The sequence below is a fragment of the Castanea sativa genome, chromosome 7, assembly GCF_040712315.1.
Source record: "Castanea sativa cultivar Marrone di Chiusa Pesio chromosome 7, ASM4071231v1".
NCBI classification, from domain to species: domain Eukaryota; kingdom Viridiplantae; phylum Streptophyta; class Magnoliopsida; order Fagales; family Fagaceae; genus Castanea; species Castanea sativa.
Genome location: NC_134019.1, coordinates 39,493,869 through 39,509,543, shown reverse-complemented (window position 1 = coordinate 39,509,543; position 15,675 = coordinate 39,493,869). Strand labels below are relative to the sequence as shown.

The 15,675-nt window shown below is 31.7% G+C and overlaps 1 protein-coding gene across 1 annotated transcript; it reads left to right on the top strand.

The window, feature by feature from the left end:
* The first annotated feature begins 221 nt into the window (after positions 1-221).
* Positions 222-9,730, top strand: LOC142642896 (putative disease resistance protein At1g50180). Its single transcript, XM_075817333.1, has 3 exons — positions 222-1,371; positions 7,523-9,222; positions 9,477-9,730. The coding sequence occupies exons 1-2, from the start codon at positions 333-335 to the stop codon at positions 9,205-9,207; spliced, it is 2,724 nt and encodes a 907-aa protein (XP_075673448.1). The 5' UTR covers positions 222-332; the 3' UTR covers positions 9,208-9,222; positions 9,477-9,730.
* The last annotated feature ends 5,945 nt before the right edge of the window (positions 9,731-15,675 follow it).

Below are 15,675 nucleotides of genomic sequence, written 5' to 3'. Positions count from 1 at the left end.
CAATATATAAAATAATAATAAAAGAAATTACTTGGTACACAACTTGTAAATAATTATCTTGGAAGTAATCATCTTGGAAGGCTTGAAACATATCTAGCACTCTCTCTCTCTTTCCAACAACTTTCATAGTGTATGCAACTTGCATCTAAGTGCGTGCATAGAGCAAGCTGTATATACACCATGTTCATGTTATGTAACTTTTGTCACTGATCCAGTGCAAATAGAAGTGCCTAAGGGTCAGGGTTGAGTAAATTCATAGAAAGAGTGTAAATTCTTGTAAAGTGTGAAGTAACATCCGAAGTTCCCATTCATCTTCTTTTTGGTGAAGAGGAATGGTTGAGTCTGTTGTGTCCTCTGTTGTGTCCGGTGTGGTGACAAGGATTGGTAACTTGCTCCTACAAGAAGCAATATACTTGAATGGTGTGAGAGACAATGTTCAGGAGTTACAAACTGAGCTTACGCTAATGCAATGCTTTTTAAAAGATGCAGATGCGAGGCAAAATGAATCAGCGATTGTAAAGCAGAGCCTTGCAGAAATGAAAGATCTTGCTTATGATGCAGAAGATGTCATTGCCACTTATGCCCTCACAGTTGCATCTAGACAGGGAGGAGGCGTACAAAAGGCCCTGAAGAGGTGCTGTAGCATCTTGGATGAAGGAATTTCAGTCCACAAGGTTGGGTCAACGATTGATAGTATCAAGACGAGAGTTTCTAGTTTGAAACAGAGTTTTCAAGACTATGGCATAATAAGTGAATCAATAGTTCAAGCAGGCGGGCCGAGTTCTTCAAATGAGACACGAGAGCAAAGACAAACATTTTCTCATCTTGAAGATGACCCTGTTGGGTTCGATGATAATTTAAATGAATTGGTGGAGTTTTTGCTGAAAGAAGAGGAAGGCATAAGAGTTGCTTCAATATGTGGTATGGGTGGTCTAGGAAAGACCACTCTTGCTAAAATGGTTTATCACGACCAAAAAGTTAAGCAGCACTTTGGCCGCCGAGCTTGGGTATATATTTCACAACAATGTCAAAGAAGACAAGTTTGGGAAGACATTCTGATTGGCCTATCTCAAATGGGAAAGGATGAAATTCGAAAGTTGAATGAAGCAGATATTGTTGATAAACTTCACCACGTTCAGAAGGAGCGAAGGTGTTTGGTAGTTTTAGATGATATTTGGAATGATGAGTCTTGGAACAATCTACGCCATGCCTTCCCATTTAAGGATACGAAGAGTAAAATTTTGCTTACCTCTCGTATTCAACAAGTGTCACGATATGTAGATCCTGGAGGTTTCCTTTATGAATTGCAACCTCTAAATGATGCAACGAGTTTGGAATTGCTTGAGAAGATAGTGCTATCTCGAAGAAAAGGTACGTGTAATATCCAATCCTACTTTACTTTATTAATTTTTATTTTTTGGTAAATTAATTTGAATTTTTTTTGAATTTTTTTTATTTATCTAATTTTTTTTTGGGTAAATAAATTGAAGAAAAGGAAGAGTAGATGAAGATGTTACAATCCATAAAATATTTTTAGATCAAATTTTAACATGTCTAGATTTGCTTTCTTTAATTTCAACTATAGCAAAGCTGAATTATTCTATGTATTTGGTAACAAATGCCTTTAAAGGTGTATTTTGACTATTTTCAAGAATATCATATATTTATTTATCAACTGGAATGCACAATTTAAATAAAAATAAGATGCATTTATAAATTGGTTGTACAGAGATAGTTTTGTGTACCTTTTGTAATATTGTATTCTTTTTTTTTTTTTTTAGAATCTGTAATATTGTATTCTATATTGCTAAATACGTTTGATTAATAAGTTAAACTCTTTTTTTTTTTTTTTTTTTTTTTATAACCTGTTAGAATTAATAAGCTAAACTTAGTAAAGCATAAGAAGTCCAAATAATGACATATACTAAACTGCTAACCTAGAGTTCATACACGCAATTGATACATTTATTGATTGGTTAATGACATAAAATAGACTTCTGTGTTATGACTTCAATGATTTGAGTGGCATTGATACCTCCCTTTAACGTGTACATTAAGGGCTCTCTCTCTCTCTCTCAAAAAAAAAAAAAAAACCTTGTGTATTAAGGGTGTGAATGGGTTGGGTTGAAGAAATTTTTCAACCTAAGTCAACCTTGTTGGGTTGAAAGTTCTCAACCTAAACCCACTTATCAAATGTTTAGAAAACAACTTAACCCAAATCAAGAGCTGAGTAGGGTTGGTCGGTCATAAGTCTTAAATGTTTTATGCCTGGTAAGAAATGGGGTTTTTATTAACTATGAAAGTTTAATTAGCGTGTAAAACACCAATGAACGTTTAGACCCCCAATTACAAAATTAAAAACACAAGTTTATACACAAACAATATATGTGCAGAATGATGAATATAAGCTAAACCCAAATTGGTAACACATTCTAAACCATAATTAATTACAAACACAGTAAAAATTAAAAGGTAAAGAGAAAGGAAAGAGAGATGCAAACACAAAGATAACACGCCGATGTGTTATCGAAGAGGAAACCGAAGAACTCGACGAAAAACCTCTCCACCACTCAAACCTAACCCACAAACTCACAAAAAATCATCCCCCAAGGTATTGAATTGGGTTGATTTCATCAAGTTGCTGAGTTAGATGAACACCCCAGCCCTACTATTGTGTGTGTGAGAGAGAGATGAAAAAAAAGGTAAATGAATGCAACATACAAACATTCCATTAAACTTCGCCTCAAAAAGAAAATTATCATAAGTAATATATTGAGTTTGTAATTTGCAATTTCCCAACAGTTGATACACATATTAAAATACCTAGCCAATTATTGTGTGAAACTCAAATTCCACTTTTAAAAACAAGTAAATATTAATCTAAAACTAAAAAAAAAAATAAAAAAAAGGTGATAAGAGAGAGCTGACCTATGATGAAAAATTAAAACACCAAAAAATGCATAAGCCAAAAAAAATTTATCAAATAAAAGCAACAAAATGCATGAGCACGAATTAGAGTTGCTGATAGAAAGTACTTGACATAACCAATCAAAATCCACCAAAGTAAAAATAAAATTAAAAAAATAGGGGTCGTAATCACATTTTGGTTTTGTTGTTTACAAAACATGAAATGAATGAGAGAGAGAGAGAAAGAGGTGCACAGAAAGTACTTGCGAATTTATGTGAATAGAAATGAAAAATGAAGGGTTTGGGTAAGAGTAACAATAGGGTGTGAAATTATGGAGGAGAAGAAGAGTTAAAAAATTAAGAGGAGTTTAGAAATGGTTAGATTTAGATTGAAATAGCAAAAATTTAAAGAAGGAATAATTGATTTTTTTAGTGATGTGGCAAATAGGAGTTTAGCAAAATTAAACTTTTTATTATTAAATACTAGTGTATAATCCTATGCATATACACATGTACAATTAAAACAATTACAATTATATAGTTTAAATTATACGTTTTTTTTAAAAGAGGTTCAAATCATATGGTATTAGCTTACACATTTTTTAAACTGTACATTTCTAAAATATGTAATGATTTGTGATTATATATATATATATATATTAGAATTTAATTGGATTTTGTAAAGTTGTGATTTACAACTATGTTTTTGTTGGATTTAATTCCATATCAAATTTGATTGTATTTGAGTCAATTATTTTCCTATATGTTTGTGAGATTTAATGTAAGGGTTGAGTATGAGAGTTTGGTGAAGAATTGGGAAGATAGTGAAGTTCGCGACTTGCTCCTGACTAACTCGTGAGGGAACAACCTATGAAAAGTCACGTGAGAAGCACATGTTGGAAGCTGAACAAACTTTGCCAGGTTGCATTTCACGAGTCACTTCGCGACTTGGACAAGTCACTTCGCGACTTGGCCAACTCACGAGTGTCCCGCAAAACTCTTTGTCTGAATGTTTTTAAAGAGTGTTTTTCTCATTTCTTTACCCACACTATATAAGCCCACATTATCCTAGAAATACACTTGAGAATTAGAGTTTGTAAACCCACAATCATCTACGCAATTTCTCTTTGTTTTCCTCTACTCCTACCTCTCAAATTATCAATCCTCGAGAGGTACTTAACTCAAACACATACCTCACCTAATATGAGCGTTGTGAGTTGTTTTGGAGCTTGTGTGAAGCATTAGAAGAAGCCATTGATCAGCAGATTCAATTTGGAGCTAATTGCGGGATTTGGATAACTAGTGGAATCATAGCTCGATGAAGCCCGTTGGTAGCTGGAACTTTGAGGGTTCAAGTACTTTGGGTAGATTAGGCTTAGAGTGTCTTTTTGATATCCTTGTATTCCAACTTTATTTACTGGTAGATCAATTTGGCTTGGATGGCCATGGTGAAGTTTTACGTCGAATTCTTCGGTTTTCTTTTCGATAACACATTTTAGTGTTATATTGTGTTTGCATATCTCTTTCCTTACTGTTTAAGCTTTACTTTATTGTTTATTGTATTTGCTTAATGTTTAGAGAGTAGATCCGGTTTAATTGTGTTACACTTACTCTTATTCCGCACTTAGTTAAGTAGGGTAAAAGCAATCTAGCTATTAGTTTTATTTTGGGGTTCTAAACAAGCTATAGTGTTTTACACTATCAGGCTTTCAGATATAGACTTTACAGTGTTTGCAAACAATAATTCACTTGCCACAAAAATTAAAAAATTAGATCGATACATAACTGAAAATTGGACTCCAATTGAAATCCAACTTAGAATCTAATTGGATTTGGACTCTTCGATTTTTACTCTCAAAAATTAACTTGGCACAAAAATTAAAAATTAAATGGGACATGTGGCGCAAAATTGAGAATCCAATTTGAAAGCTCGGATTTGTGCTAAAACACAAGAGTTTGTTCAGACCTCTAATTAAAAATTACGGCTAGATTTCTTTTACTCTAACTTAAACAAAGTGCGGAACAAAAGTAAATATGCGCAATGAACCGATAACACTACTCTAAGCCATATTCATCTACAACTAACAATAAAATGAAAGCTTAAAGAGTAGAGAAGAGAGATGCAAACACAAGAGAACACCAAGACGTGTTATCAAAGAGGAAACCAAAGAATTCAGTGAAAAGCCTCTCTGCGACCCTCCAAGTCGAAATCGATCTACTAGAGAATAAAGTTAGAGTGCACAAATAACGAAAGACCCTCCAAGGCTAGTATATCCCATATACTTGAGCCCTCCAAGCTTCTACTACCAATAGACTTGAGCCTTGTCTTTTCTAGCTTTCCGGATCCCACAATTCAGTTAAATTGGATCCGCCACTAAATGGCTCCTTCCAATACTTCCCAACAGCACCAAAACCTCACTTAACACTCAGATCCGGTGTGGTAAGTGTTTGGGTTATGAAGCTCTCAAGGATGTAGAGATGGAGAGATAGGAGTTGAGGAAAATCACAAGGAAATGTGTAGATGATTGTGGGTATAACAATATTTAACTCTCAAGTGTATTTACTAGGGTTCTCTCTTTGAAAAGCACTCCTTACAATTCATGGGTAATGAGGGTATTTATAGTGTGGGTAAAGAATTTGGTAAAACACTTTATCTTTTTGCCAAACAGAGAGCTTCACGGTTTCTTCACGGGATGACCCTTCTCGTGAAACATGCGAACTTGACAGTCTGGCATGACTCTTCAACTTCCAGTCATGTGTTTCACACGTGGCCTTTTTGTGGGTTACTTCTCACGAGCTAGTCGCGAATTGCACCGATTCATCTTTTGAAACTTGATTCTTCACCGATCTCTCACACTCATTCCTTACAAATAAACCCACATACATACAAAGAAATGATTGATGAAATTAAAATCAAATTTGCACGGAATTAAAGCTAACACAAGCTAGTTGGAAATCACAACTTTACACAATTAAATTCTAATTGGTTTTTTTTAGCACTGGCTTTTAATATATATATATATATATATATATATATATATATATATATATATATATATGTATATATATTATATAGATTGTACAGATTTAGTGTGAAATGACTACCATTCTCATATAAAGAACAGTTATGGTTAACATGTTTTTTTAAAAGATGGTGAATTATTTTATTGAAGACATAAGAATAAATAAGTTCAATATGAATAATAAAATATAAAGAAATATTTCTCTAAAATTTATGACCAACTGTATTTAAGTTATAAGTTCAAGGGGGTTGGTCTAATTCTTCCATAGATCTCATGAAATTCATATAGTCTTGGGTTCAAATTTTGGCTAGCATTTTGAGAACAATTCCAATATATTCCTTCTTGTAAATTTTGTAATTACCAGGTTTGTGTGGAACAATAAAACTATTCATTCTTATTGGAACAGTTAGGTGGTCGAAGAGCTCTAAACACTCACATTAACCCCCAAAAAAAAAACTGCTGTAAATTTATTTAGAATCATATGACCAAAAAACTACTATTTTGAACATTAATTGAATTAATGATACACATTAAAACTCATTATGTATAACAATGTGTTAAATCAATTTTGACATTTAATTGGGGTTTGTACAATAGCCCACTATTACTAGCACTCTTTGTGGTAGCCGTTGCCTTGAGTTCAAACTCTACATTAATCAATATATACTTAGCTCAAAATAAAGGGGTTTCGGCTATATGTATCCACCAACCCTATGTGAGAGGATGAATGTATAATGTTAGCCTTTTTTTTTTTTTTTTTGATATAGTATAATGTTAGCCTAAACATGTAATACCACCTCGAAATAAAGGGTTTGCTTTCAATTCCTTATATTAAATGCAAAGAATTAAGTGATTGATAGAGGGACTTTTGATTGGACAGCAAAACCATTATTTAACTTTTAGACGGACCTAAGGTTCGCATTTAAACTTAAACTTCATTTTGCACCAGCAAATGATAATTCTAGAAAGTAACACTTGTCTTACTTAATGTGTAAGACAAACCTGGATAATTTGAAATATGAAAAAAAAAACGAGAAAAAAAAAAAAAAAAAAAACTTGTAGTTCAACTTATCTGTAATATCTATAAAAAGATTTATCTCTTTGGACTGGATTTTTATGTGATTCAAAAATACCTCGAAACCTTAGGTTTAACATGAAAAAATTTGAAGACAACCCGGTAAAAATATATCTCAAACTCCACTTAAAATTCCTATAAGATATGACACTCTCTTACTAATCGATGTTTTTGTTTTTTTAATCTAGTAAAAATTGGTGAATTTTCCTAGTTATTTAAATATATAATATTACCACAAATAAAAAAAAATTAAAACTTGTGATTTAAATTAAATTCCTTTTTAAATATTTTAACTAAATTTAAAACCGAGCAAGAGTAAGAGTTCAAAGCCATTTATTAGTATGTTCCATATGCATGGAGATAATTTCTCCAAGTGGACCATCAATGGTTCATCTCTAGGCTTTCAAGTCTTAAAATATAGTTTCTTTTTGAGATTAAATATATATAGTTCATCTTTTATTATTTTAGACTTCAAGAAAAAAAAATGATATTATCATGTTTGTTACTGGCTTTCCAGACTTTGTGACCAAAACTTATATGGAGGAGTTTGGAAAAGAAATAATTGGATATTGTGGCGGTTTACCGTTGGCCATCACTACACTTGGAGGTCTTTTAGCAACAAAGCAAAAACGGGAAGAATGGGAGGATGTTCTTAGACATGTCAAATCACATCTTTATGAAGAACAAAACTCACGAGTCATGAAGGTGTTAGGTTTAAGTTATAATGATTTACCTTGGCACTTGAAACCATGTTTTCTATATTTAGGTCACTTCCCAGAGGATTTTGAGATAAAGACAAACGAATTGATTCGAATGTGGATAGCAGAAGGTTTTATATCACAAAATCAGCATGGAGGAGGAAGAGAGGATGCAATGGAGGATGTGGGAGATCGATATTTAAGGGAGCTAGTGGAGAGGTGCATGGTTTTAGTGGGGGAAAGGGATAGACTTGGAAGGATTTCAACTAGCCGAATGCATGATCTTATGAGAGATTTTTGCATATCAAAAGCCCAAGAGGAAAATTTTCTCCATATCACCAATATTCTTTCCATGAAACATCGTGAAGAGAAAATTGGTAAAGTTCGAAGACTTGCTATCATTTCTGAATCAGGTGATGATGCCTGCAAGGGAATTAAATTCAATGAATATCCTTACCTAAGGTCTCTTCTCCACCTTTTGCCTAATTGGGATCATCAATCTTATTTTAAAGCGTCCTGTTTCAAGAAGTTCAAGTTGGTCAGAGTCTTACATTTGAACAATTTTAAAAACCACAACAGAAAATTACCTAAAGACATTGGATGCCTCATCCACTTGAGATATTTATCTCTCGCACAATGCCGTGTATGTAACGTGCCATCATCTATTGGCAATTTGAGGTGCTTGGAGACATTGGATTTGCGGATTCACTTCTACCCGTCATCAATTAGTGAGAATGTATTAGGCAAAATGCGGCTCTACCTCTCCAAACCGAGAGTGCCAAATGTGTTTATGTATATGAAACAATTGAAGCATCTTTATTTACCTGGGGATTATAGAGTATGTGGTAAGTTGGAACTGGGTAATCTTTATCATTTGCAGACATTGGGGAATGTTCAACCCAAAACCATCCAAATTCCCGCAGGGTTCAAATTTAACCGTCTTCGGGATCTTGTTGTGAAAACTACTGAACGGGCCCAAGATGATGCATTAAATATACTAGTATCAATCTGTCCACATATATATATGCTGTCTCTATTCGGTGTTATAAAGAAGTTTCCAGAAGCTCACCAATTCTCTCCAAATATTGCCGAGATGAGCTTGCTCTGCACTTCTCTTGAGGAAGACCCAATGGCAATATTAGAGAAGCTTCCCAACTTAAAAAGCCTCCGCCTTGTGAATAAAGCCTTCTTAGGGAAGAGTATGGTTTGTTCTGAAAGAGGATTTCCTCGGCTTCAATCTCTTTACCTTTGGAGGATTCATGAGCTAGAGGAGTTAAGGGTGGAGGAAGGAGCCATGTCCAGTCTCCAACGTTTAAAAATTGGTTACTGCATGGTATTGAGGACGATTCCGGATGGATTGAGGTTCATCACAACCCTAAAAGAATTAGAGATCGAACACCTGCCAAAGTCATTCAAAGATAGGCTTGGCAAAGGAGGACCAGATTTTTACAAAGTCCAACATGTGCCTTCCCTTGTATTTCTAGACTGTGACGAAGAAGGATAATCTTTAGCTAACAAGGTACAACAATGAATTCTTACACTCGCATTTTTGATAAATTTGTGGTGCTTCTTTACTTTAAAAATATCTTTCTCCATTCCATCCTACTTTTACTTTTCATTTCCACAGCATGAATATATTGGTTAACTAAATATAGTTCTAAATGTTAATTCAGTTAGTTCATGTCTATAGTATATTTCATTTTAATTCAATTTTGATGTCTTGGGCTTAATCATATTAGTTGCTTGTCTCCCTCTTCATTTTTTTTTTTCCAGGTGAAATCATCCATGGAGCAAAAGTTCCTACTCTGCTTCGAATCATGACAAATCAAGAAAAAATTTTCATTGCTTTGCAACTTGTGCGGGTTGGTATCAGTTATATAATTTGAAGGATTTGATTGCACAGACTTGTTAAACATTTTCTCTTAGTAGTGACGTAAAGAATTGCTTGCTTGGTGATTGTACTATTTGTTGTACTATTTTGTTGTGTGGTTTGCTTGATTTCAATGTAATGTTCTGTTTTAGTGAACTCCCATAAAGTTCCACATGGTGCTGGAGGGCAATCCTAATACTGAGAAGTGAGGCTAGGAGGTTCATAGAAGTTTGGATCCTATTGGGGATCCTTTCAATGAAGTAAGGCTTTAAGGTCATCCATGATGCAGCATGTAAGTCTGAGGCTAAAGTGGATTCTGTTTTGAAGAATAAAACATGGGTTTGGAAGCCTGCAAGGTCTGAAGACAGTCACCATAGTTGAGCTTAAAGATGACGATAAAGCCAGGTGGTCTGCTACTCTTGTGCAGCCACTGGCAATGAACTTAGAGCTAAGACAAATGTGGTGGAATAGTGGTGACTGTTGTGGTTTAACCTTTCTCTACCATGGCTGCCTTTACAGGTTGGTTGGGACATGAGAATCAAAAACAATCTGACTAGTAGAGAAGATTAGGTCAGTGGGGCTAAACTAGCAACTTCTTGTGTGTGTTTTGTGGAGACTACATTGAGAGTAGAGATCATACTTTCTTAAAATGTTCTTTTCCCAAGAGAATCTGGGACACTGCCATTGGGTATTGCTTAGTTTCAGAGGCTAGGTGTCACTGGCATGATCTGATGAGGAAGGGCATTACCAATCTTCTTGCTCCTAGACTTCTCTTGGTTGCCTTTACCTGACAATTGTATGTGTTTTCTTCTTTCTCTTTTTTCACATTTCCATAAACTGCTAAGCATAAGACGCATGAGTCATGGAATCCACAACAATGACCTATTTTCTACCCTCATAGATACTTGATAAATTAGGAACAAAGACTTGTATTCAACAGTTGACTAACAAAGAATCTGTAAGCTAAAAGGGGAAAATACTCTAGCAAAAGAGAAATTTGAAAAATTTTGCATCCTAGAATCATTATTGAAGTTACAAAGAAAGTGATTGGTACAAAAACTATGACAAGAAATCTAGATCTTGTTCCTTGATGTAAAATTTTAAGATTCCCGATTAGTCGATATTCCCATTTTGGATTAGAATTTTGTAACTATGATGTTAAAGTATGAGTAAAAAAGGAACTCAAACCATCATACAAATACCATAATATGGTTAAATCCAAACTTATTCACTTATGCTTCTGCTTCATCAATTTTGTCCTTTCTTTGTTCACTAAAGAATCAAATAACTAGCGCTGCTGTAATTCATATACAAAAATTAGGCAGTGTGCATGGACTGCCTTATTTCCATTTGTTTTGTTTACTGTAGAATAAAAATTGTCAAGGTATGCAATCAGAAAAAGGTACTCCAATATGGATCATCTGTATTGACCATTGCACTGTTAAACGAATCTAAAGACGGCCGTGGACTAGTTCAAATTAAAGAAATGAAACAAAAATTTGAGAGTAGTATCAAATGATAAAAATGAACTGGATGAGTTTGAAAATACATTTGAGTTGTGAAGTAAGGGAATTTCAAGTGCGACAAAAAATTGAGGCCCTAACACTATTGTAATTACTAATCTATATATCTATATATATAATAAAAGGTAAAGCAGAGAGAAAATTCAATTAAATTTCAAATTGGAATTCAATTAGAGTCTAATTTTGGGCCATATGTTTTATCTAATCTAAATTTTAGAATTTTGTGCTAAGTGAGTTAATTTAGTGTAAAAATTAAATTTTAATTAGAGTTTAATTTTGCACCACGTGTCCTATCTAATCTAAATTTTTAAATTTTTGTGTCAAATTAGTTAATTTAATATAGAAAACGAAGAGTCCAATATAATAAACCATAAAAAACATAATCATATAACTAAAAAAATTCAAATTTATAAGTCATATATATATATATTTATAAATAAAGTTTAGAGAAAATTGAATTAGAATTTGAAATTATAATCCAATTTTGCACCATGTGTCTAAATTTATGTGGGAATTACACCATAATTATCCACTTAAGCTTGTGTCATGTGTCTACTTCAATTTTTTAATCTTTGTGTCAAGTGAGAGTGCAAAATACTAAGAATCTAATATTAATGAAGTATAAAGTTAAAAAAAAAAATCACATATACTCAAATAAAAATCACCACATGTTTCTCAAAAAATAAATAAAATAAAAATTACCACATAACAAAAATCACCACACGTTCTATCTTATTAAAAATTAGAAAAAAAATTATCATAAGTAGTATTAAATTTGGGTAAGAATTTTAATATGTGACTAGTTACATTTACTTTAAAAAATTAATTTTACTAATTATTTATATTTTATGATAAAAATTGTGTTTAGTTTTAAATGTATCTATATGTATACATGAATGCATGTGTTACAAGCTTTAAAAAAAAAAATCAATTTGACTAATTATTTATATTTTTATAATAAAAATTTTGTTTAATTTTAAATGCATCCATGCGTTTGCATGGAGTTATATGCTAGTTAGTAAGAATTGATTAGCCATTTATATATATATATATATATATATATATATATATATATATATATATATATATATATATATATATATATATATATTAATCGCTAAAACTGAGAGAAAATCCAATTAGATTTCAAATTAGAATTCAATTAGAATCTAATTTTGCGCCATGTGTCTAATATAATCTAAACTTTTACATTTTTATGCCAAGTGAGTTAATTTAGAGTAAAAATTGAATTTCAATCAGAATTTAATTTTGCGCCACGTATCCCATCTGATCTTTTTTTTTTTTTTTTTTGTTCCAAGTGAATTAATTCAGTGTAAAAAACGAGGAGTCCAATATAAATAAACCTAGATAATATATATATACATATATATATATATATATATATATATATATATATTTAAAACTAAAGCTTAGAAAATATTTAATTATAATCAAAATTAGATTTTGCCTTTGTTAGCTTTTCATAAAAATTAAATTATATGTAGTGTTCAGTAGTGATTTTTAAAATTATATACATATAGTGTAATGAAAAACTCTGCGTAACCAATATCATTAAAATTGCAAGGAAAAATCATTTTAGTACCTCCAAATGTCTTGGTTGAACTAATGTCTTAAATATTTAATAACCTAAACTAATATCAATAATACCACTATAATTCATCATTCCTGTACATAAGCATGAGTTACATATTAGTATATATTAAAAGCCAAAATTCAGAAAAAAATCAAATTAGATTTCAATTAGATTCACAATTTTGTGCTATGTGTTCCATCTAATTTTTAATTTTTGTACAAAGTAAATTATTGAATATAAAAATTCAAGAGTCCAAATGCAGTTAAATTCTAAATTGGATTTTAATTGGAGCCTAATTTCAAGCCACCTATCCATCTAAATTTTTAATTTTTGTGACAAATAAATTATTAGGTACAAAAATCGAAGAGTCTAAATTCAATTAAATTTTAAATTATATATATATATATAATGAGAAATTATTACATATTTTAGAAATATATGGTTTAAAAAATGTTTAAACTAATACCATGTATAATTTGAACATTTTCTATAAAAAATGTATAATTTGAACTATGTAATTATGATTTTTTTAATTGTATCTGTGTATATGCATGAGATTATACACTAGTTACGTATAAAAGACGGATGTACAAAATTTATTTTGAGAGAATCGTATTAAAAGATAATTTTTATTTTTTAGTCTTGTGGAAGTATTTGTACAAAACGATGTCACTAAAGCCCTGTTGACGTGTTGTATTCAGCAATTGACCAAATGCCTAAGATTAAGCGATGTCATTACACGTTGTGATCAGGAATCATCATCTTAAGTCAGTCACGTGTTCCTCTCTCTCTCAAAAAAAAAAAAAAAAAAAAAAAAAGTCAGTCACATGTTCGTCACATGCTTCAATTAATGTAAGGATTAGTTTAGAGTTTAGACACGTGGTTTATCTTGATTGGTTGTAACTGATAATTAATGAGTTTCTTGTAATAGAGTATCACAGAGGATAAATTTGTAATTATGCTTTCTGTTTTTTATCAATGAGCTAGAAAAACCATTTTATTTAGAGCTAGCTTTTTTGATAAATCAATCTTTTCTATTATAAGGTAAAACTTGAAGCTCAATATTAATAAAAGATCAAAATGGGCTATGGACAGAACTGATGATGTTCAATGAAACAAATATTCTCTTTCAGTTATTACTCTAAAATTTAGTTGAAAATAATCTCAACACATTATCTAAAAATATAAAGTTTTCCTAACACACAAAAAAAAAAAAAAAAGCCCTACGTAACTCTTACAGCTGCTTTGATTCAAGTACTACTGCATTTAAAACTTCTTTCCTAAACAAAACATTGCTGTATAAGGAACAAGTACTCACAGTTTCCACATAAATGAGCAAAATGCCAAAGAATGAGGAATAAATATTCTTAACCCAATTTAACAGTTAACAATAAAATGAGAAGGAAGAATAATTAATTAATTTTTTGAATTATATGCTGAAATTGTGAATTCTAATGATAAACAACTCATAAATTAAAATTAAAAATTTGAATGTAAAATACAAAGATTAAAACCACAAATAAAAGTAAAGTTAAAATAAAATTAGTGTGATAAATGAGAAAGATTGTAGAATTAGATAATTCTTGAATTTATTCATCATCCAAGGACACACACAAAAGAAAAGAGATGCATGAGAATGGAGTATCCAAGTAAGGTATCACAATCGTTAAACAAACAAGACTAGAAATGTTAGAAAAAAAAAAGGAGAAAGAGGAGTAAAGCTCAGAAAACAATTTGGATTAGAATTTTTGTAACAGTGATGTCAAGCGTGAGTAACCAAGGAAACTCAAAACTGCGATACAGACATAATTCATAATAATGTTAAAACCAAATTTATTCACTTATGATCCTGCTTAATCAATCTTGTGCTCCTTGTTCACTAAAAAATCTAGGGGGTGCATGGGTTGTCTTGTTTCCTCCTCTAACGTTTCTGTCTTACCATGGACTTAAGGTATGCACTATGCAGTGAGCAAAGATGCTCCAAGCAAGTTAAAAACTGTCAAATTGCCAGGCAAGCAACTCTGCCTATAGACTATATAAGCCTGTCAAAGCTAGCAAGAAATTCCAAATCAATCCAAGTTATTTACGAGTTTGAGAAGAAATGAGAAGTCAAAATGGCTAACATTCAAGTTTTAATGCATTTCTACTGCGAAAAAAGAGATTATTGTGACTATCTTAACATTCATTTAAACTATGGACTTGAACTGGGGACTAGATCAACAGTAAACACACTGTTCTCTAGTAATACGACTGAATGAGATGGTTCATCTAGGATTCCTTTATATTGAAGAATAATCTATGATTTTCTTCTAATTAAATTACTATAATTCAAAATTCTATGTAATTTCAGTAAAAATATATGCCCAAAATCATATACCTCAGTTTTGCATCTATAGTTAAGATTAATGTAGGACACACAATTTTGATTATTTGTAGTAGCCTAGAATTTCTTCCCTCTGATTATTTTACAATAATGTTTGTAAGTTGTAACTTGGAGAGCTCTGCAGTTAAGTCTACTTCAACTTCAGAACGATGTCGTATTCAGCAAGTGACCAGGCGCCTAAGGCTGAACGATGTCATTCCTGTAAAGAGGCCAGTGAAACGTTGTCGTAGTGATGAGGAGTCAGCTTAAGTCAGTCACGTGTTTGTCACATGCTTCTGTTAGCATAAGGATTACTTTAGACACGTGGTTTATCTGGATTGGTTATAACTGATGATTTATGAGTTTGTTTCAAGTAATTAGCAGTCCGTTACACTGTATTAACAGAGCATCACAGACTGTAATTATGCTTTTTGTTTTTTTGATCAATGAGAAAAACAATTTTATTTAGAGAATTTTGAGAGCATTAGAATCAGGTGTACTATGCTATTTTAACACATTAAACAGTTACTTTATTTATTTTAACAAATCACTTTTTAATACACCTTATATCATATCTTCTATTATTTTACCATTTTATTTAAATATTATATCTTTATTCATTT